General features: G+C 34.6%; 1 protein-coding gene and 1 long non-coding RNA gene across 14 annotated transcripts; one reads left to right on the plus strand and one right to left on the minus strand.

Moving 5' to 3' along the window:
* Window positions 1-1,819: 1,819 nt before the first annotated feature.
* Window positions 1,820-3,368, plus strand: LOC147279080 (uncharacterized). The gene is made up of 3 exons (XR_015123587.1): window positions 1,820-2,137; window positions 2,581-2,955; window positions 3,172-3,368. It is a non-coding gene; the product is annotated as an uncharacterized LOC147279080 (long non-coding RNA).
* A 4,324-nt stretch (window positions 3,369-7,692) lies between these two features.
* LOC147279081 (pleiotropic drug resistance protein 1-like) lies at window positions 7,693-15,217 on the minus strand. 13 transcript variants are annotated; one of them, XM_086249423.1, is made up of 24 exons: window positions 14,889-15,217; window positions 14,641-14,761; window positions 14,455-14,543; window positions 14,283-14,367; window positions 14,033-14,192; window positions 13,865-13,941; window positions 13,730-13,783; window positions 13,509-13,599; window positions 13,076-13,377; window positions 12,685-12,966; window positions 12,172-12,488; window positions 11,923-12,083; window positions 11,722-11,825; window positions 11,484-11,640; window positions 11,351-11,404; window positions 11,052-11,215; window positions 10,506-10,838; window positions 10,077-10,367; window positions 9,906-9,989; window positions 9,606-9,739; window positions 9,171-9,398; window positions 8,896-9,067; window positions 8,320-8,574; window positions 7,693-8,208 (listed from the first exon to the last, which is right to left on the minus strand). In XM_086249423.1, exons 1-24 carry the CDS (start codon window positions 15,215-15,217, stop codon window positions 7,951-7,953), a joined length of 4,302 nt encoding a protein of 1,433 aa, XP_086105549.1. In that variant the 3' UTR covers window positions 7,693-7,950. The 13 variants fall into 13 exon arrangements, with proteins under 13 accessions (XP_086105549.1, XP_086105553.1, XP_086105550.1 ...); XM_086249427.1 differs by having other exon boundaries at window positions 11,052-11,175; window positions 11,335-11,404; XM_086249424.1 differs by having other exon boundaries at window positions 11,052-11,161; window positions 11,297-11,404.
* Window positions 15,218-23,721: the final 8,504 nt, after the last annotated feature.

Here is a 23,721-nt window from a genome sequence, read left to right on the forward strand (position 1 = left end):
GGTGTCAACCTCTTAAGGGTGCCAAAGACCTTTTGGACTATTTAACTCCTCCACGTTGTTTGCATTAAATTGACAAACGACCGTGGCTTGAATTAAAGCTTTTGTTTAGCGGTTGCTTGAGCAACAAGCGAACCAAAATTTGTAGACGTTATTGCTTACTTCATCGTTTGTAGTCTTTAATGTTCCCCATACCTTTTGAAACGTCATCTCTTACTTCATTATTGTTGTGGGTATATATATATTTGTCTTCTTTTATTAAGGCAATAAAATAGACAATTGAACCCTAATTTCAAGTGCTTATACATTATTAATATGTAGACAATTGATAATAATTATGGATGAGAATCCTCTCCTAATCACTTTCCTAATTTTTTAATTATAACCATTTATTAATATTTTATTACTAAAATTTAAGCCCCTCATCTTTTTTATTTATGTTGCACTAAAACTAGCTAAGTGGTTTTGGTGTAAACATTCACATTTCTATTTTTCTTAAAATTGGGTAAATCAGAAGATATGAAGTTTCCAATTGACTGGTAAATCGGGTTAGGCTATTGTTTGAATCAACTAGGTTGTTGACATGTTGTTGATTGATAATTAATTGCAAACACTACTACAATACCTATCAAAGCCAACTAATATCATAAACTAATGTTTAAGTTAGTTTGTGTTATTCTCCAAACAGTGCACTATTTACTGTGGCTAACATGAGCCACCTAATTCCACTAAAACATAGTTACAACAATTATAACTAAAATGAAAAATGGTTTCTATGAGGGTTAAAGTTGTAAATATGTCATTATTTTGGCTATTGATATGTGGACCCAGCTAATATCTATCCATTGGTGAATTGGTAGCCTTATGTTTTCTGACAACTCTCTCCTTCCTCACCATTGTTTTCAGACCAATCCCCCTTTTTGTTTCCCTGTTAAACAACCAAATTTCATTCCAATACATGGTTAGTGAGAAGATAAATCCATAGCAACTTATGCTATCACCAATATGAGCCGCCGCCCACCTTGTAACTGATGAAAGAATTAACTAATTGCAGGCATCTGGCAACGTGGGTTTGATTGTCAACTATTTCATGGGTAAGGTTTGTTAATAGCATCAACAGATGATTATTGGTTCCTAAACTAGTTGCTTACTGTGTGTGTAGCTCTATCATACCAGAAACTTTATCTTTTCACAACTGATGAAATTTATGGATTGTAAATTGGTTGTTTTCAGCAATTCATCATACTATCTGGGAGGGTAACTGTGTTCGGTGCAATATAACCAAGGAACACTGTTTTCTCTGACTTGTCTAGTTTTTCCCCAAACTTTATTGTCATTATGCTTTTATTTAATTATTGACTTGTGAAATTTGTTTTTGGCTGAAATTTGTTTGTGGCTGAAATTTGTTTTTATGTGAAAACAAATATTGTAGGAGGTTAGATTGAATTAAATTTTATAAAAATTCAAAAATATTGATGTTTCAGAAAACTAAGATTGAGGACCGGTCCTCACTCTTGAGGACCGGACCTACAGTAAACTCGTGTTTGTGTTTAAGGTTTGAGGACCGGACCTCACTAGTTGAGGACCGGACCTCCAGTAACTCGCTTTGAAATTTCTGGGCTTAAGAACCGGTTCTCTCCTTTGAGGACCGGACCTCTAGTAAGTTGTATTGAAATTTCTAGATAAATCACTTATAATTATTTTTGTCCTAACACTCAATTACACCTGATATGTTTTTTTTTCCTACTTAAATTTTTTCTCTCTCCTAACTCTCACATTTCTCTCTTCTCGATCTAGCTTTATCTGCGGTCTCTCTCTTCCCTCTCCCAGCACCGATCATCTTCTCCGGCGAGAACTCTCTCGTCCGGTGGCCGATGGCGACAGGACCACTCCCAAAATCTTCCTCTCTCCCTTCTCTCTCTCATCATCACAGCATATATGAGTCAAGTAAAAGACTCTCACTCTCAGCTCTCACTTAGTCACTCGCGAGTCGCGATCTCCCATTTCCAGAAACACCCAGCCAGTACCCAGTCACGATCTCACTCTCGATCTCGCCTCTATCCCAGTCTCGAGACAACCCACACCCGCACCCACGAGGCTCGATCTCATCTCTCACTCTCATCTCTCCCAAAATCAAAAGGTATGTCTCATCTCTGAAATTTCAAAATAGGGATTTAGGGTTAGGGTTTTGATTTGGGGATTCAATGACTCACGGGTTAGGGGTTTGATTTAGGGTCTTCAATTACTGATTTTAGCTTATTCATTTATCTATATTTCTAATTGGTGGCTTAGCTTACTGTCTCTGAAATTTTGGGAGTTAGGATTTTTTTTATATTTGGGAATTGGGGTTTTGTGACTTTGTCAATGATGGGTTATGGTTTGGGTAGGGGTTTTGTTCTTAATTAATATCTTTTTACAAAATTGGATTATTCTACCCCTCTAAATCTTGATCTTATAGCAAACAGAATTTCGATCAAAAGCATGTTCATGAATGTGTGTGAACACAATGAGATGTTGATATATGCCCTAATCATGAATGTAAACAAATACTTATGTGGTGTGTATGCATATGGTTTCCACCAGGGTCTTATATTTGTAGTGGATAGCACTGATGGAAACAGAGCTTTGCTCCCCGAATGCTCAGACAAGTAAGTTTTCTTGCATATTAATGCAGACCTGGCTTAGTTATTCTCTAATTAATTGCTTGCCTTAGATATTGGCAGCCACTGGCTTTAGATGTACAGGTAATTTTCTTACATTTTTTTTAGTTAATCTATTTGACAAATTTGGTTATTTGATCCACTAAATATATTATGCTTACACTTCAATGCATTTATTTGCAGTACTTTGCTGTTAGGCAAGGCTAGTTACAAAGTTGTGAAAGACAACACTAATTGGCTTTCTAAAGCATACTATGGGAATTAGATGTTTATGGTTTACTGTTGTGTGGCATGTGAGGTAATTGTAACATGGTTTGTCTATCTACCTATTGCTTATATTTTCAATAGGTGTAGTTCCTGCTCTTAACTTGATTTGATTGTTTCCTACATAGATGCTTTATATAATCTATTTCTTATTGCAAAGAACGAAACTAATAATTTGATTAAGTACGTGCTGCAGTTTTTCTCAGATGTAAAAAGGATAATTTGGTTTCTGAATTTTTCCTTCTTTTAGGTTTTCATGGATCTTGCAAATCCTATTACACCTCCTTCTGTTCTTGTTAATTGGTTTGAGTTTATTTGGATGGGCAGTCAATTAAGAAAGCGGTTAATTTGATACAGGTAATATATATTACTTTGCCTTTTGGACAAACTCAGGGCTATTCAATTTGTCTGTAAATGAAGAATTTTTCTTATGGATGTTTGCAAATAGTTGAGGTTCCCTTAAAATAAATTGATCAACATATTAACATTATCAGCATTATGATTTCTTGAAGTTCACCAATCTGCACATACATCCTCCATTTACATCACAAAGAAGTTTTCTAATTAATTAAACAAGTGAACCAAGTATTTGTTAGGGTCTTTAGATGAGAACATATGCCATAGTAGATAGTAGATTAATTTGATATGTCTAAATGTCTTGGTCGTAACTGTTCTCTTGCACTATTAACATCCTCAATATCAAATATTGTGATGGTTATCCCTAGCATTTTTGTTCTAGAAGATTGGTCCTTCACTTTTTTTGAAGGACTCAATAGACATCCAGAATCTATTTTTACGGACAGGACACTTGCTGAGCTTGGTTGTGGATTGATTTACTTGGCACAACTTAGCTGCTTTGTTTTACATTTTTTAAGTGTTTCTCATGTATATATTGTCTTCATAGGTATGTATACTAGATATATTGTCTAAGTAGGGCTGTCCACACATACATGACCAAGTATACTACAGAGTCTGTACTCCCAAGGTATGTTAAAGTTTTACAGCCTTTTTCTTCTAGCTTTTTGTATTTCTTTAATTTTGTTGGTTATATGGTTTTTTTAGTGTCAGTTGAGTAGACTGCCCTTAATTATGACATGAGTCCTTATGGTAAATTGCAGGAATATTGTATTAGCATTTCAATATTAATTTCCTAACCATTCTTACAAGTTCAACCATGTTATGCTTATCCCTCATATATGGAGCGAGTTCGAAACATGCATGAAGAGGAGATTATGCATCTGCAGAGGTAGCAGCAGTACATGGAGATGCACTTTGAGACTCGTGTAACAAGTGCTCTTGAAAATTATTTCAGGAATGCTGTTTCGCCTACTGGAAGCACGCAAGGAAGCTTGGGTGCATCACTACAAGTCCTAGCAGAGTGTTCCCAACCACAGCTTCAATGACCACTTCCAGTTTGTGATGCTCATAACCCCTCTGGTGGTTTTCTGAATGCTTCCTCCTCTCCAAATGAAGGCACAAGTCAGCACGGAAGGCTGTCAGCTGCTAGTAGGGGGAACTTTGCCTCTCGGAAGTGAAATAGTTGGTGATACTGCCAGAGAGGTGTGTGATAGCTAGACTTCAATATATCTGCTGCAACACTTTTGTTTTTGAAACTTATTTTGGATAGTAACACTTGCTAATATATATTAGCTTGTTGGCCAAATATATAATACCAAGTGTACTTCTTTTGGGCATCCTAGCGTTTGGTTGGTCGAGTCTGCTGTGTTGCTTTCATCAGGGATGAAACTTGCATTTTCAGGTTGTAATTAATGGTTGGTATATGCAGACTTTTTAAAGAGTTGTTCATATTAGAGAAATGCTTTAGAGATAGTATTTGCAGCAGCAATGTTTGTAATTCCTCTGACACTCATCAATATGAATATATGTTTATCCTTATGTTTGGAAAACAAGTTTCATTTGATTAGCTTCCCATTTGGTCTTTTTGGAATGTATGTTCTATGATGATTTTATTAGCCACAAAATCAATTCAGCAAATACAATAGTTTCAATGCAGCTTATTCAAGTAATGAATTCACTGTTTGTCATTAGTGTAACAATTTAATCAACCAATAATTTCCAGATTGCCATGTTTAACCAACTACTGTAGCAATGGTGATAATCACTGTCAAACCAATCATCTTTGGTTTAATAAGGCATGGCTAATCAGTTTTTTATTATATATTTAGTTTCACTAAACCACCAACAAAAATTCATGTTAGTTGCTTAAGCCCTTGTCTACATCAATGTCAGATTTGATCTTTGCAGCCACCAAAACCTTGAGATTGGCATGTATTGAGTATTAGCCACCTCAATCTGTACAACTAACAGCTTATTAGAGGCTAGTTGGTGGCTAATAGCTTAAACAACTAAACATTAGTTGTTTAATGGAGTGAGGATACCCTTGAAATTGGTTGGCTTTGATAGGTATTGTAGTAGTGAAACACATGAAGTTATTGATATTGAACAATAAAAGTTTTCTAAGATCCTCTTGTACCAAAAAAAAAAAAGTTTTCTAAGATGCAGAAGTCAACGTACATATGTATACCCTTACTTATATCCTTTCATGATAACTTAATTATATATAGCATTGTACCGCATGCGAATATGAGTCATTGACCGAACGAATCACAATTTCTTTTTTGTAACAAGAATCACAATTTCTTTTTCTTTTTTCTTTATTTTTTTCAAGACACAATTAGTGAATATTGATCATTTGGATGTAGATAACAATGTTTGGAATTGAGCTTGACCTTTTTGCTGGTGACTAGTGACGGACAATTAGACATCATGATTCGTGCATGACTTCATGTTTTAAGCTTACTAGGGTTGAGCTTGCCAAACCTATTTTTAAGGAATATATGTTAATCGTCCCCAAAGAAAGGAATATATGTTGATTTAGTCAAGGCCTTTATCATAAACATTTTTTTTTTCTTAGGTACACTTATTTTCTAACATCTACCATAAAAATACAAATCTCAATAAGGGGAAATTAACCATTAAAACATTGTTTTTAATAGAGATTGCACATCCCATAGTCTCTCACTACACACCCCTTTTAATTAATTTGTGAAATAAAAAATTTACTCCAATACAAAAAGACCATAGAGGATAATTTTTTTAAAAAAATTTTTTTTTAAAAGGAATAGCCACTATACCCAATCCCAACCCTCCTTGCATGCCGCTGCCACGGAGCTCATCGCCAGTGCCAGCGATTAGACCCCACCGCAAGCATCTATCATTCCTCTCTCTCTCTCTCTCTCTCTCTTCCCCCTCTGTCTTTGCACCCTCCCTGTCAAACGGAATGAGAGGCTGGTGACCATGTCGACCTCCCCTTCTATCTAGTAGGGAAGGTACGAAGAAAGAGGGAAGGAAGAGAGAAAAAGAGAGGAGGTGGTGCGCCAACGACGAGGACGGTGGCTAGCTACAGAGGGGGTTGGTTGGGTCTTAGGCTCTTTTTATTTTTTGTAGTATAGGTTTTCTTGGAAATGTTAAGGTGTGAAATGAGAAATTATAAAAATAAAAAAGATGAAAGGGTGAGAGGGTGAGAGGATATGGGTGTGCATATAGCAGCCCTCTTTTAATATGGCCCGCGATTTATTCATGCATGAAAGAAAATATGTAAAGACCAAGACATCAAAAATTAATGAAAATTTGCTCCAATTTGAATTACAAAATATTGCCTTACGAATATCTGGGGTTTGGGTATATTGCTAGGGTTTTTTTTTTTTTTTTTTCTATAATAATGTAGGTCAAGGGTACTTGATGGACCACTCAAATCATTAGTGTATCTTCTCTTCTGGCTTTTTATTTGTGCCCACATTTTTCACAATAATTGATATCATAGCAAAATCTTTTTTTTTTTTTGGCCAAAATCATAGCAAAATCTTAATGTACATATAACTCGATTAACTCCATTACTAAAAAAGAATAGTCTCTTTTAAAGTGACCCTCATTTTGATATTACACTTTGTTTTAGTTGAAATTTGTGTATAGTTTCAAAACTATCCAACGTTTTTTTGTTGGAGAAAGAGTAGTGCTACATGCAAGTAAAAAATTGATATGTATCATTTGTCACAGAAGTTAAGATCAATAAATTAAGATACAAAATAGTACCTCTAACACTACTCAATCTTTCTATAAATGCAATTCAAATCCTTAACAAAAAAAAAATTAAAAAATTAAAAAATTGCCTTTGCCGCTCTTATCAGTTATCAAGGTCCGACCAAGACCAACATCAAAATTAATTGGATCTATATTATCATACATGTCCCATGTGTACAAAATCCCCACACATCCGGAGAAGATATGTTGGTCCAAGGTCAACCACTCTTATATTTTTTATTTTTTATTATACATATCGTATAGTATATGATCCAAATATATATGTGCCTGTTTCAAATATCTAATTGGAGATAATTAATAATTTTTTATGCTAAATTTTCTTGAATTCAATTTATCATCCATTTTTTGTTCATTTTCTCTTGTTATATTCTCAAATTATATCAAACATCTCTAGCATGCAATATAAACTGCACGTTATGTGCTACTAATGACCTGTTTTAAGATCTGATTCATCCGGAATAAACAAAGCTACATAAAAAATAAAAATAAAAGAGTTGTCGTTTTTAGAATAGTGGGAAACTTCACTGATTTATATGTTAAAAATACTATTACAGATTTTATCAAAAAGGAAAATACTATTACAGATGGGCTAAGATACAGGATTCTAGTAGTAGTGGTGATATATATATATATATATATTAAACAAAAACCAAATTTACATTGAAATTAAAATACAATTACAAAACTCAGATCATACTCCATACATATGGAGTTGGCTTGCCCCTTGCCCAAGAAAGCTGAGAAGAAAGATTTTGGTTTCCTTGTATGGAAAATGGCACAGATCCTAACATGTAGTATATATGTATGCACACTAAGAACTTGGGATTTCAGCAAACCAAGGATCAAAACTTGAAGCCATGGAATTTGCTTTATATTCACATGATGTATGGCATTCTCAATTTCCTCATCATCTCTTTTGGAAGTTGAATACCTTGATTGCGAAGGCAAAGGTGAACCCAAAGAGAACTGAAATCCCAACAAGAATAATTGCAATAACACCCACAAAGTCCTTGTCATACCCAAAATAATCTTTCACAAAGTCTTCCACAGATTCACCTGAATCAAATGTGTCTTTTATGTCTCCAAACTGTGAAGCAACCAGTCCATACAGTGTGTATGAGACAGGGCAAATCCAAAAGTACCATCTCCACCAAATCGGCATTCTCTGTCATCAAAAAAATTTAGTCATTGTTAGTAATGCTTCAGTATGATACACCAGAAAATTTATGTAAAACACACACGCACGCACACAAGCATTGGAATTATAGGAGCTTACTGTTCTGGGAACAATGAATCCCGAGAAAAGGTTCCATATCGCATAGAAGGCAGTGGAGACTATGGCAGCAATGTTGTGGTTGGGAGTAACAGCCACAGTCATCATGCCATAGAATGTGAAGTATAGGAAAGTGAAGTACATGAAGAAGAGATACCAAAGGAACTTGCTCACTGTCCAATCAAATCCGATCATGGCATAAACTATAACTCCATATATGATAGTCTGGACCAAAATGTATGGGAGCTCAATCACAACCTGAATATCATTTATAGGAATTTGGTGAGAAACTATGGTGATCAAATTCACCAAAAACTAATGAAATCCTTGTTTATACAGCTTCACCAGTAAACTTAACCAAATAAACTGAGATGTACTTGACTCAATATCTCAAATTTTCATTTTAATATATATTTTGCTAGGAAGTATTTAAATCATCACTTTATCATGCATAGAGACTCCGATAAATTGTTGGTTCGAAAATTCGGAACAAGTCAGTAAAGGAAGATCACAAATATGATTGTATCATCTACCCTTTGAAAAGCAACCTTGTTGAACTTCATAGATTGAGTAATATACCTGTCCAAAGGCATATGGCAATGCTGAGTACATTCCAGCCGCCCTTTCTCTGTAAAAGACTGTTCTCTCAATAGCCACAACTGGCTGCACTGATGAGGCATTTTGTACCCCAATGAAGAGAACAGCAGCATACATGGAACCCATTGCATTTAAAAGATCTTGTTGGCTTGTCCTGCAATTTCAAGAAATTCTTGTCAAATTAAGGACTAAGAAATGAGGGGTTCCATTTTCACACTATGTTTTCTATTTTGTTTTAACCTTTGAGTACCATTTACCTTTTGGAGCCAAGATCCCAGAATATTGTCCCAAACATTAAAGCTATGAAAGTTGTGAACAAGAGTCTCACTGCACTGTATGGTGGGTTTCGCCAGTATGATAGATGTTGTTTCCATAGACAAGCCATACACTGGTTAAAGAAAGACTGAGAGTATTGAGTAGGAAAGTACAAGTCTTTTGAACCTGCTGGAGGAGTACTTAATTCCTTGATCAGGGCTTTGTTTCTCCTGAACCATTCAACACGTTATTAGTAATTACAAAACTAATTGTGCCTCAATTGAATTCAACATATACTGGTTTTGACATATCAAATTCTTCAACCTCCAGTTGTTCGACATATAAATTGGAACTTATTCTAAGAGTTCAAAAGATTCCAGTATCAGAGTCTCCAAAAGGTGCATTTAAAAATACTATTTGAAAATTCAAAACCATACCTATATACTTCTGAGTTCTTATATATTTCGGCGAAGTTAACACCAAGAACTACTTCTTGTGCTGCTGAAGTAATCTCTAACATCCAAGTCGCGGGATTGTAACCATCCTTAATCTTGGGAATTCCATCAATTTCCTACAAAAACATAACCATGTCAGATAGTCATATGACAACGTTTGAAGGAGAGGGAATTTGGGACCTCCTCTTTGGAGGGGAGATATGACTAAGAAGTAAAAACTAGGCTATGTCCTGGCCACAGTAAACTTGTTAAACATATATTGGCAACATATAGAAACCTTACCTCAAAGTACTCGATCAAATGGGAAGAGTGACGGCCTAAAGGACCCACATATATTTCTTCCCCTCCCCTTTTCAAAAGAAACAGCTGCAATGGGAGGTTGAATATTTCAGTTCTTGTAACATTAAGTAGCATATTCAAACTGTCTGATCCTAAACATAAAAAGAATCTCACCTCATCGAAAGCATCAAATATATCAATGCTCGGCTGGTGGATGGTGCAGACAACAGTTCGCCCAGTGTCCACTGTACTCCTCACTGTCCTCATTACAATTGCTGCTGCCCTGGCATCGAGACCAGAGGTTGGCTCGTCCATAAATATTATGGACGGGTTGGCAACAAGCTCTACAGCAATTGTTAGCCTTCTGCGCTGCTCAGTTGAGAGACCATTCACTCCAGGCAATCCAACAAGTGCTTCCCTTATCGAGGTCAGTTCCACAAGCTCCATCACTTCCTCAACGAACATCTGCAAACCATCAATCAGATTTATGTTTAGCAACTTGACTGAACACAGCACAAGAATAGAACCTTGGTTTTGGTTCCCACTGCTTTCATCTACCTCATACCACCCCCCCAGTAGAAAGAAAATAGGTTGAAAGTATACCTTTCTGGTTGAGGAATCAACCTCAGCGGGCAACCGGAGGGATGCAGAATAAACCAAAGACTCATAAACTGTAACATGAGGGGAGTGTATATCGGTTTGCTCACAATATCCTGATATCCGAGCAAATGTTTCTTGCTTTTTTGGATACCCAGATATGGTGACGTCTCCCTCAATATATCCACCAGTTTTTCTTCCTGCCAAGACATCCATTAGAGTAGTCTTTCCAGCGCCGCTAATACCCATTAGAGCTGTTAAGACTCCAGGCCTAAAGGCACCAGTCACACCCTTCAGAAGTTGTAGCCGATCCTCAGTTACACCTTGAGTTTTCATTTCCTGCAATCATGTTATACAGATGCATTCAGCACTTGGAATTAGTTCAAGCGTTATTATGAAAATAAATTGCAAGAACAAGTAAAATAAAGCCATTAGTAACTTGGGAGAGTTTCAGGAAAAATTCACAGAATTACTTGCACTAATAGCTAATGTATAATACTGGAGCCTGAATTCTTAAAACATTCTTGCCTCTTACATAAAACTTAAAAGTACCTGGGGCATGTCAACAGCATATTTGATTTCATCAAAAGTAATCCAAAGGGGTTCAAAAGGAAGAACCATCCCCCGCTTCCTGTTTTCGTTGCCTTCACTAATGTCGCCCACTCTTGCAGACAGTGTTCTGGATGATACACTAGTTCGACTTTCATTCCTTGGGTCTGCATTGTTTACCAAGAAATCATGTTATAGATTGAAATACTCAAGCTAGGGAGACATAAATTTGGGAGCTTTTGACCCACCAGAAGAGTTCTTTCCCCGCGATGAAAGCTCAATGGATTTTTCACTTCTATCACTAATTTTCTCAGCCAAGGCCTCCTTGGATATTACTGCCTGAGGCTTCCCAAATGCTGCAGGAATATTGTTCGGGTTATTAGAAAATTATGTCAATTTGGAGACACTTAAAAACATATATGCATAGGTACTTACGGTCAAGATACTGCAAGGCCAAAGTGTATAAGAAGTTAAATAGAAAAATATATCCAATTGTAGCTCCTACTCCAATCCAGTACCAATATGGTTCTACGAAAACCCCGCGAGACTTCAAGACCATGACTCCTAACGATTCTGTTGAATTAGGAGGAACCTATAAAACAGATATATCCATACACATATCAGCTAATGTTTTCAAAATAATTCCCCAAAGTCTTCTAATTTTTATGCTTACATGACTCCAACTCTTTCCAAGAAATTCATTGACAGCTATAGCGTTCTGGCCATACATCATTGGTGAGACCCAATAACCCCATAACCACCACTTCTGCACATCCTCTGATACAAAAGAACATTTTAAACCATCAGTGTTTATGTTACATCATCAAGAAAAAATGAAATTAGTTACTTAGACTAAATTGTATCATTGAGTCACCTCGTGACAAGATAAAGCCACCCATAACCAGAACTGTAAGTAAAGCGAAGGACCCGAATGTGTTTGCAACAATTATATTCCTCCCTAATGCCCCCATAAAGCGGAATAGTCCCGATGCCATCTGGTTAATTAATAGGAGTAAAAGATATTGTTTGAAAAACCTGCCATTAAGGGTTGTCATCAAATTCTGAAACCAAAAGTCTGAATTATAAATTTGAAATGTAATGTCTATGATGTTTTCTTTCTCACCTTCCAATGTTTGGATCAAAACCAATTACATAATAAGTCATGATCACCCAAATTGCAACTTCTACAAAGGTGATGGGGATCTTAAGGATCCATGTTGGTAAAGAGTATGCCCAAGAAGGATAGAAGAGAAGGTCCCTTTGCTTGAAAAATACAGGAAGTTTCATGATAGTCAAGGCAAGCTCCGAGAACCCATTAAACATAATGATGATGACTGAATAGAACATAGCACCCATGTAAATCCCACCATCTGCAACTGTATCACGGTGCATCTCAGTCCGGAAAAATAGCGTCATTGATATAAAAGCCATGAGAATGAGCTGAAACCAAACATCACAAGAAATTAATATGCATACTTCACTAAGTTTCATTGAATAGATCTGCTTTTCAAGAGAGTTTTGCACCTATTTCAAATGTGGAATGCCCAGCAATATATATTATTTTCCAACAGATTATAGAAATCCACACTATGATTCCTGATTTCATCTAAAATGTTAATGAATAAATACCATTTACCTGGGTCATTTTGAAAATGTAGACAAACGAATTCCTCTTCATAAGCAAATATTCTCTAGAAATGCAAGCTTTGAGCAGTTCCTTCTTGCTAACACCATACTTCTGAGTTGTTAAAGCTGCTGGGTGACCTTTGGACTTGTCAAAGGGAGTAGCAAGCTCATCACCAAGTTTTCGACCAATATGAAATGACTGAAATGATTCAGCAAATTCTTTGGCAGATATAAAATTATAAGGCTCTTCTTTATGTTCCCAGTACTGCTCCTGATCTTTTCTTGATGTCACCTATGGTGCAGCAGGCAAGGAAAAGATAAATAAAAGGTTAGAATGAAGTCCAACCTCACTGAAGAACAGAAAGTGGTAAGACAAGAATAGGTGTCTAAATTAGAATTACTTCTTGTAGGAAGTCAGCAACTCCTTTCCTCTCTGGACATTTGAAACCCATGTACTCGAAGAACTCAAGCACATTTTCTCGGGGACCTTGGTATACAATTTGACCATCTGACAGGAGAATTATATCATCAAATAGGTCATAGGTTTCTGGTGCTGGCTGGAGAAGAGAGATAAGAGCAGTTCCATTGAGAATGTGGATGGATTGTCTGAGTGAATTCACTATTTGAAATGTTGTTGAACTGTCTAAACCAGTTGATATCTCATCCATAAAAAGTGCCCTTGCTGGTCCAACTAGCATCTCCCCTGAAATTGTGGGCAAGAATTTTCAATGATCAGTCCAATGTAGTGACACTTTTTAGTCAGGGTTACGAAATCAGTGGGCAAAGAAAGTGTTTCCAAAATTAGTTATTACAATAAGTTGCTCAATGTTTTACCTGTTGTGACTCGCTTCTTTTGTCCACCAGAAATACCTCTTACCATTTCATCCCCCACCATGGTGTCAGCACATACCTCAAGCCCCAAAATCTGCAGAGTTTTTATTAGCATCTGATTTAAATTATCCCAAAATCTGAAATATTTCATGAGACAAAAATCAACATATATTTTTAGTATCTTTTATTTGTTGAGCTTAAACTCTGAAGGATAATGAATCCACCTTGAGTATGTAATCTGTAACTACGTTGGTCTCCTGCCCTTCTAGTGCTGCTGCCTGCACAAGTTGACAAGTGAAATATGTCATGAAAAAAAAGTCCTATACATAGTAATTTTTCTTCTCTAGCTGTACTCTTACCTTCATGTAGATATCTAGATCAGCATCTGGCATAATATTTGCTTCCTTTTCTCTCCTTGATAACTCTGCCAACATTTCTGAAAATTTTCCAACAAAAAATTAGATACAGATTCTTGAAATTCTTCAAACTAAAATGCATATGTGAAATTTCAAGTTGTTTCAACTAACCATAACGTGGTCCGACCCCTTGACATCTTGCCGAAAAAGCCAGTGTTTCCCTCACTGTCATTTCTCCCATATGGAGATCATGCTGACTGATATAAGCCGATGTCCGTTCCGGTACAAACTCTTCCATCCCATGTCCGTTATATGCAACTCTCCCAGAAAACTGGAAATTCAAAGCAATTTCATCAAATCATGTGAACAAACAACTCTGTTAAGGGATTGTAAATAATAATGGACTTTATAACTCCCTTACTTTTAGATCTTTAGCAAGCTTTCCAGCCAAAGCCAGTAGTAATGTGGTTTTTCCAGAGCTTGGGGGACCTAAAAGCAGTGTCATTCTGCAGAAGTCAAATCACAAAAATGAGAAGTGGACAATTTGAAGGGGTGTGCATGATGATGGTATCAGTTAGTTCTGTCCATGCTACCTTTTTGGTTTGATAATTCCACTAACATCTTCAAGGATTGGTAATGGTTGCTTTCTACTTGGAAGAATGTGGAAAACATTTAAGAAACCCTTCAAAGAAAAAATGTCTTACAAAATAAGTATTAAGTTATATACAAAAGGAAGAGCTTACAATAGTTGCAATTACATAATTTAAAAGAGGAAGTACCTCCAAAATATTAACCAAAAAGTTGGATATTGTAGGTAAAGCCCTGCCTCCTACATAAGCTTCTGCTTCAACATTTAAGTGCTCAAACTGGACTTCAATTGTTGGCATTTCAAGCCCAACCCTGAGTTCAAAACAAATTGAAAGACACAGATAAAGCAACACATATAAGCATTTTCTCAAACATAAAGTAAACACAAATTCCTCAAGAAAACCATTCAAAGTGCAGAGGATTAAGATGTGAAACTCACCGATCAATGCGGTCCTTGAGCTTCAACAAGAACTTCTCATTATCTTCATCTGCAACTTTCACCAGCCTCTCCAACACATTCTTTCTTTCCAGCAGTCCAAGATTCTTGATGTCAATCTCTCTGCTTGCTTGGCCTTCTGCTTCAGTGAGTATGCCTCTCCTGATACGTAAATAAGTTGGCAGTTTCTCAATGGCTGCCCATTTCAGAGCTTCTTCATCATCATCATCATGTGAAGACTTGGAGAAAACATCCATGGCGCTGTTCCTCCAAATGTTAGAACTGCTCAAACGTGCACTACTCACTCTGAATATATCATCACCACTCTCCATCTTTACTACTTATATGTTGCACTTCCCAATACAATCAAACACAACCCACAAAGCTTTCTCTAACTTTCATGCAAAGAAACGTATTCATGGATCTTAGAGCTGGATAGCGCGCAGCTCAGTCTCCAAAACGGGTCTGAAAATTTATGAGGGGACAGAGTTATGTTAACAATACATGTGACAGGCTCACAGCTGTGTCTTTCTCTGCTCCTGGATTGAAAGGATTGAGGGGTATATATATAGCTTTTGGAGTACACAAGCCTAATAAATGGTCAACTTGTATACTCTAATATTGTTGTGGGTTTTTTTTTTTTTTTGGCCATGTAATATTGCTGTGGGTTGATCATGCACTGGCTTATATGAAATCATTTTTGCTCACTATGGTGATCATTACCACCATGGTGGATGGGTGACACGTGTCACTTAACCACCTTTTTGTGACACGTGTCACCTATCCAGCATGGTGGTAATGCTTACCACCACTTTTTTGTGGTGAGCAAAAATGGACTAGACATATATCACATATACATACCTCAATTTGGAAAAGAAAAAGGAAATGGAAAAAAGAAAGTCAATAAAAATAAATATTCCAAATAAGTATTCATATATATTCTTATAAATTAATATAGTTTAATAATTATATCATTGTAATTATTTTAAGGGAAACTTATAATCCAATTTATTTTATGAGTCTTTCTTAGACTAAAATCGGTAGTGATTTAGGGATTTTAATTAAGTCCTTTTATTTTTTTTCTTTGACTGCTTTATGTTAGGTTTTAACTCTGACAGCCTCTACAAAGCCCACTTTACACTCTAAGAAGGGAAATACCCTTCAAATAGGAGAATATACCGTTCAAATCAGGGAAGGACTTTAATGGATGGACTGAGCTGTCCAAGAACCCAAAACCCAAATAATTTTCTAGGACTTAGCTTGCCGACAGTATATTTTAATAATGAATGAGTATTAAGTTATTAACAAATAATGAAAATAATGAATGAGTAAGGAAGAGGAAAGATTCTGTCAAGAAAAAAATAAAAATAATAGAAAAATTTATGTTCTCAATCAGTTTATCACACCAATTCCAAGTCAGCACTACTAAAATAAGTTATAATGTCAACTAAGGCCCTGGTTAGCTACTGTAATGGCACCGTACAAATCTTGCATGATATCCGATATCAACTTCTTTTTGGGGTATCATTCAATATCAACTTTAAATCAAAATTATATATTATATTGGATTTGTTAATTCCATTGATAAGATTGAATTAGTAACATGGCACATGCAATCTAGTTAATGTCATTGTTGGTGAAATAAGCACGTTTAGGGGGAAAAAAAAAGGAAGATGAAGAAGAATGTTGCACTTTTGATGAAAGGTCCTTTTGTTTAATTGTCCTTTAAATTAGGACCTTTTTTGACCCTAAAAAAATTAGGACGTCTTTTTTAGCAGTATTTACTATTTAAGTCTTCAGTTTCTTGGCAGACAATCAAAGTCCTTTTTCTTGGCAGTCTTTGTATTTGTCTTTTGGAAAGAGGAAATTTCTTGGCAGTCTTTAATTTCTTGCGAAACAATTAAATCTCACAAAGATTCTCCCAAAATAAAAGGATAAAACAATGCAAAAAGTCAAACGAAAAAACATAACAAATGAACTAAAATATTTCCATTAATTGTCAACCGTGTTAGATTAAAATTTAGCTGGAAGTGGGATCGGAGTACGCAGATTAACGGTCAGGATCTGCCCATCAAAACAATCCAAATCTTTGAAAAGATCTTGCCTTTACATGCATTGCATGTTTCCATCCATGTTACTTTCCTTTAGAGCCAAACAAAACAAAAAATAAAAAACTTTTATGGGTTTGACTCCAAATAGTCTATGGGGGTCTTTGACTCTTTGGTATCTTTTGCAAAAAGACCTTTAGAATGGAGAACCTCCCTAAAAAGATTTTCTTTTTTAAATTACACTAATTATTCATGAATCATGTATAGGAATAGCAACAAGAGTATTTTAAAATTACAGACAACCAACCACCTAAAATATAGCAAAAACATGTTTTTGTCTGCAAAACATATTTTGAAGTAAATTAAATTGAACTAATTTAGTCTAAGTGAAGTCTAATTCCTTATTGAAACCGAGTTCTTCATGAATTGCATTCTGGGCAGGTATGTCATTCTCGTTGTTTTTGTCTAAGCAGATTTAACAGCAAACATGTTTTCTAAGAAGTTACAAACTTCGATAAAAAATTAGTTGACAATAAGATTCTTTTTCAGTCTCAACACCCTTCACTCTCTTACGTGTGACATTACTTAAGCCAAACTCATATACAACTTTTGGATGGCATAAGAGTACACATGATACCATGATGAATTTAAGCATATAACCCAAAACTAATTGGTAAGGGCCGATCATATAAAGATAGCCAAAACTTTATATTCTCATATGCAAAGCTTTATATTTTTTATGTGAGATTCTCTCTCTCAATAGGGTTAATGTCTTAGTCTCTAGGTCTCAATACGGACCAATGAAGTGAAAAGTATTAGGACCTAATGACAAATTATTTTATATAACTATAACACCATCATATGGTGTAATCATCTCACATAAGTATAATATTAATAATATTCATCTAAATAAATTGGTTATATCACATAAGAATATTACGGTTAATTATATAGAAAATTTTCTGCAGACCCTCTCTTGCTTTCTTGATATTTGTTTTTACTTGTTTTAAAATGATTATAGTTGTGATTTTGTATTGTTAAGTTCTTTTACGCAGAAACATCCAAAACAAATAATACCTAATTTGGCTTGGCTAGGTGTCAACCTTTTAAGAGTGCCAAAGACCTTTTGGACTATTTAGCTCCTCCACGTTGTTTGCATTAAATTGACAAACGACCGTGGCTTGAATTAAAGCTTTTGTTTAGCGGTTGCTTGAGCAACAAGCGAACCAAAATTTGTAGACGTTATTGCTTACTTCATCGTTTGTGAGTGAAACATAGTCTTTAATGTTCCCCATACCTTTTGAAACGTCATCTCATACCTCACTATTGTTGTGGGTATATATATATATACTTCTCTTCTTTTATTAAGGCATTAAAATAGACAATTGAACCCTAATTTCAAGTGCTTATACATTATTAATATGTAGACAATTGATAATAATTATGGATGAGAATCCTCTCCTAATCACTTTCCTAATTTTTTAATTATAACCATTCAAACTAAGTGGTTTTGGTGTAAACATTCACACTTCTATTTTTCTTAAAATTGGGTAAATCAGAAGATATGAAGTTGGTAATTGACTGGTAAATCGGGTTAGGCTATTGTTTGAATCAACTAGGTTGTTGACATGTTGTTTATTGATAATTAATTGCAAACGCATGAAGTTATCAATATTGAACAATAAAAGCTTTCTAAGATGGAGAAGTCAACGTACATATGTATACCCTTGCGTATTTCCTTTCATGATAACTTAATTATATATAGCATTGTACCGCATGCGAATATGAGTCATTGACCGAACGAATCATAATTTCTTTTTGTTGTAACAAGAATCACAATTTCTTTTTCTTTTTTCTTTATTTTTTTCAAGACACAATTAGTGAATATTGAACATGTGGATGTAGATAACAATGTTTGGAATTGAGCTTGACTTTTTTGCTAGTGACTAGTGACGGACAATTAGACATCATGATTCATTGATTCATCCATGACTTCATGTTTTAAGCTTACTAGGGTTGAGCTTGCCAAACCTATTTTTAAGGAATGTATGTTAATCGTCCCCAAAAAAAGGAATATATGTTGATTTAGTGAAGGCCTATATCATAAACATTTTGTTTTCTTAGGTACACTTATTTTCTCACATCTACCATAAAAATTCAAATCTCAATAAGGGGAAATTAACCACTAAAACATTGTTTTTAATAGAGATCTACTATATGCACACTTCATATTCTCTCACTACACACCCCTTTTAATCAATTTGTGAAATAAACAATTTACTCCAATACAAAAAGACCATTAAGGACAATTTTTTTTTTTTTAAGGAACAGCCACCATACACAATCCCAACCCTCCCTCCATGCCGCTGCCACGGAGCTCGTCGCCAGCGCCGGCAGTTAGACCCCACCGCAAGCATCTCGCATCCCTCTCTCTCTCTCTCTCTCTCTCTCTCTCTTCCCCTTCTGTCTTTGCACCCTCTTTGTTGAACGGAAGGGGAGGCCGATGACCATGTCAACCTCCCCTTCTATCCAGCAGGGAAGGTACGAAGAGATAGAGAAGGAAGAGAGAGAAAGAGAGGAGGTGGCACACCGGCGATGAGGACCGCAACTGGCTGCAGAGGGGGTTGGTTGGGTCTTACGCTTTTTTTTTTTTTTTTTGTACTATAGGTTTTCTTGGAAATGTTAAGGTGTGAAATGAGAAATTATAAAAATAAAAAAGATGAAAGGGTGAGAGGATATGGGTGTGCATATAGCAGCCCTCTTTTAATATGGCCTGAGATTTGTTCATGCATGAAAGAAAATATGTAAAGACCAAGACATCCAAAAATTACTGAAAATTTGCTCCAATTTGAATTACAAAATATTGCCTTACGAATATCTAGGGTTTGGGTATATTGCTAGGGTTTTTTTTTTTTTAGTATATAACAGTTAATGTAGGTCAATTTTTTTTTTCTGTAATAATGTAGGTCAAAGGTACTTGATGAACCACTCAAATCATTAGTTTATCTTCTCTTCTGGCTTTTTATTTGTGCCCACATTTTTCACAATAATTGATATCATAGCAAAATCTTAATGTACATATAACTCGATTAACTCCATTACTTAAAAAGAATAGTCTCTTTTAAAGTGACCCTCATTTTGATATTACACTTTGTTTTAGTTGAAATGTGTGTATAGCTTCAAAACTATCCAACGTTTTTTTGTTGGAGAAAGAGTAGTGCTACATGCAAGTAAAAAATTGATATGTATCATTTGTCATATAAGTTAAGATCAATAAATTAAGATACAAAATAGTACCTCTAACACTACTCAATCTTTCTATAAATGCAATTCAAATCCTTAACAAAAAAAAAAATTAAAAAATTGCCTTTGCCGCTCTTATCAGTTATCAAGGTCCGACCAAGCCCAACATCAAAATTAATTGGATCTATATTATCATATATGTCCCATGTGTACAAAATCCCCACACATCCGGAGAAGATATGTCGGTCCAAGGTCAACCACTCTTATATTTATTATTTATTATTACACATATCGTATAGTATATGATCCAAATATATATGTGCCTATTTCTTGGGTACATGCATGGTGCATCTAAGTGGAAGTTGCGTGATGATTCCCCTCATTTTCTGATGACATATATTTTTGTTTTATTAATCGAACTCCAAAATCTCATACCACCTTTTTTCTCAGAAAAAATCTCAACCCACCTCATCATTTACCATGTGCCACCTTAATCCTCTTCATCTAATCAGCATGATATGATATAAACACTATTTCTTCGAATCTTCACATTATTTTAAACTAGTTTACAAGTCAAGCGCTGCATAGTAGTACTAGTAACTAGTAAGTAGTTCTCTATTATAAATTTGATCACTTGTACGTGTTTTTTACTTCATATTTGATGTACGGATTTTGAAAAACTAAAAATATAGCATAATTCAATTCATTTTAGAATTTAGAGTTTTATATCCTCTATTCACTTACTTCTATAAATTAATTCAATGATTTATGTAGACTTCCTTTATTTGTTTCTTAGGTGGTTTAATAAAGATGTTAAATGGGCCATGTCATGGTGGCACAATCATTTGAATTTGGTTCAATTGTGTCGTGTAATATCGGGTAAAACACCAATACGTTGTATCTCACATTTTATTAACTTTAGTGGCCGGTCGGGGATAATAACTGGCAATGTTAGAAATAATTAGGTTGTTTTGCCAAGGAATTCAAGAGAGGAAAAACTCACAATAATAATTCTAATTTCCCTTATTTCGTAGTTAAGAAAACAATGCTAAGTGAGTTATGGTTGATTAGAGCATGAGCACATCGAATATATTATATATTATGTTTCTTGTTTGATATAATCATTTCATACTCGTTAGTGTCTTACACATTATACATTTTATGCTCGTACCTTATAGACACTTAATTATTTCCTACTTGTACGTGTTTATCATAATATGTTTTATATGCCCATAACATTTTTACATATATATTATATTAATGATCACTCGCTCACCATAGAGCGGAAAATTCCTCCCTCACCTAACCATCTGCTCACCACAGAGCAAAGAATTCAATGATCGGGACCGTCCATTTTTTAGGTTCATCGTTAAGGGTCGTCCCTATAAAAAATCAGCCAAATCGATAATTGTTTGGTCCTTCAAACTTTGCAGACAAATACAGTTCGTCAAATAAGGTTGAAATGATGTTGACAGTAATACATTGGCTAAACAGTTTTCGATTTGGCTGATTTTTTGCAAGGGTGATCTTTGAATTATGCTCTAAAATATGGATGGTTCCGATAATTGAAATTCGTTACTGGATGGTTAAATAAGCGAATGATCATTTCTGTATATATACATGATTGATGTATCAAACCCATATTGTGCTCATATAGATCTAACCTATTTAACGTCTCTTATTTCATATATAGTTTGAAGATATATATATATATATATACAAAAATGCTCTAGAGCTAATAAGTTAGTAAGATAATACAGTGCTAACCACTTTTTTGGGCCCACTACACAATGTAATTTCATAATCGAAACCGTTCATATTTTAGGTCTTCATTCAAAGATCAACCTTGCAAAAAATCAATCAAATCATAAATCATTTAGCCATTTGATTATCATTACAATCATTTTATGTTTTATTGAAAAACTTGTGTTCATCCATTTACATGAGCACAATTAACTTGCTAATAGTTGACTAAACAATTTCTGATTTTGTCGATTTTTTGCAAAGATAATATTTGAATGAGAATCTAAAAAATACATGGTTTGGATCATGAGAATATATTGTGTAATAAGCTAAAAATGATGGTTAGTGTCGTATTATCTTACTAACTAGTTAGTTCTAGAGCACTCCTCATATATATCATATATATATTGCTCTAAAATCTTTACTTAATTAATTTCTTTTCAGATGCATGTAAAACATATATTAATTAACCCTATCTTAATTAATAGTGTTTATACTAAACCTTAAAAAAAAAAAAAAAAAAAAAAGTAAACTCAACAGTACGTGTATGTACGTACTTGTTGTGCTAAATGACGAATGAAGTATATATGTGCCTCATATTTATTAAATCAATGTTTGCAATTTGTAGAACCTTAAAGTTTGTTTGCTCGATCAATGACTAGCAAGTTAGCAATTAACAAACGATGATATATATATATAGGAAATTACAGATTTGATCTAATTATTTTATATCTAGTTCAATTTTAGTTTATGATCTTTTTTAAGTTCTGTTTTGGTCCACTAATTGTTTCATTTGTTCAATAAAAGTTCAGATTTGTGACTTTAATCCTTTGGGTTGTGTTTTCATTAATTATAATTGAAGTATAAATTATATTTCATCATTTCTTAGTCATAAAAACAAATTTGGAGTATTAGAATCTAAGAAAATTGAGATTGAGTGAAGTTTGAAAAATTGGCAGTTTCGAATACCCTACTTTGGGGTCAATTATCTTAAGTTTTAGAACTCCAATTTGAATGATCTTTATATGGTTGTAAAGAAGAAATGCATAGTTTTAAAATAAGTATATATTTGCTGAATTTGGGTGAGATTTGATAGGATAAAAAGCAGACCAAATTTGAGAAAACAAATTTGGACTTTTATTGAACAAATAAAATAATTAGTGGACCAAAATAGAATTTTAAAAAAATTGTAGACCAAAATTAAACTAGATATAAAATAACTAAACTAAATCTGTAATTTCCTATATATACTCACATGTTTTCTATTCCTTTAGTTTTAAAAATGATCATTAACTACAACTCGATCGTGTGCAGTACTACTTTTGAAATTAGCATATATATACGACAAGCTTTGGAATCTTCCCTCAAGCAAAAGCTAGTTGCTTAATTCACAAGTCTGCATTATGCTGGTTTATGATCAACTCCCAATTAATATATTTGTACATGTGAATATATATATATGGACCATCAATTGGTCACTCATATGATAATTTAATTATGACTATTGTTGCAGGCATGTTACGAATTAACTAATTAAGTAAGTTTGTTTTATTTGTTTAGTTAGTGCATGCCCCCGTTACCGGATGGAAAGTAATTAAACTAGTTATTTGATTAATTGTGAATGTTAAGTAATTAATTAGTTAATTTGCTGTTAATTTGTTTATAAACAGAATTTCTGTGATTCCATGTCCACGATGCTAAGCTGCTAACTGCCATTTCAATGATGATGTAATCAGTATAATTTTAGTAGTTTAATCTCTTCTTGGCCGTAGAAATAGACTGTTCAACTTCAAAGTGACGTC

The sequence above is a fragment of the Dryas octopetala genome, chromosome 7 (genome assembly GCF_963921425.1).
Source record: "Dryas octopetala chromosome 7, drDryOcto1.1, whole genome shotgun sequence".
Classification (NCBI taxonomy): domain Eukaryota; kingdom Viridiplantae; phylum Streptophyta; class Magnoliopsida; order Rosales; family Rosaceae; genus Dryas; species Dryas octopetala.

Coding starts and splice junctions, on each gene's coding strand:
- LOC147279081 (XM_086249414.1), bottom strand. CDS start 15,217: ATGGAGAGTGGTGATGATATATTCAGAGTGAGTAGTGCACGTTTGAGC. Junction 13,600..13,729: donor TTACAGATTACATACTCAAG/GTGGATTCATTA, acceptor AAAACTCTGCAG/ATTTTGGGGCTTGAGGTATG. Junction 12,084..12,171: donor TTTGATCCAAACATTGGAAG/GTGAGAAAGAAA, acceptor CCTTAATGGCAG/GTTTTTCAAACAATATCTTT.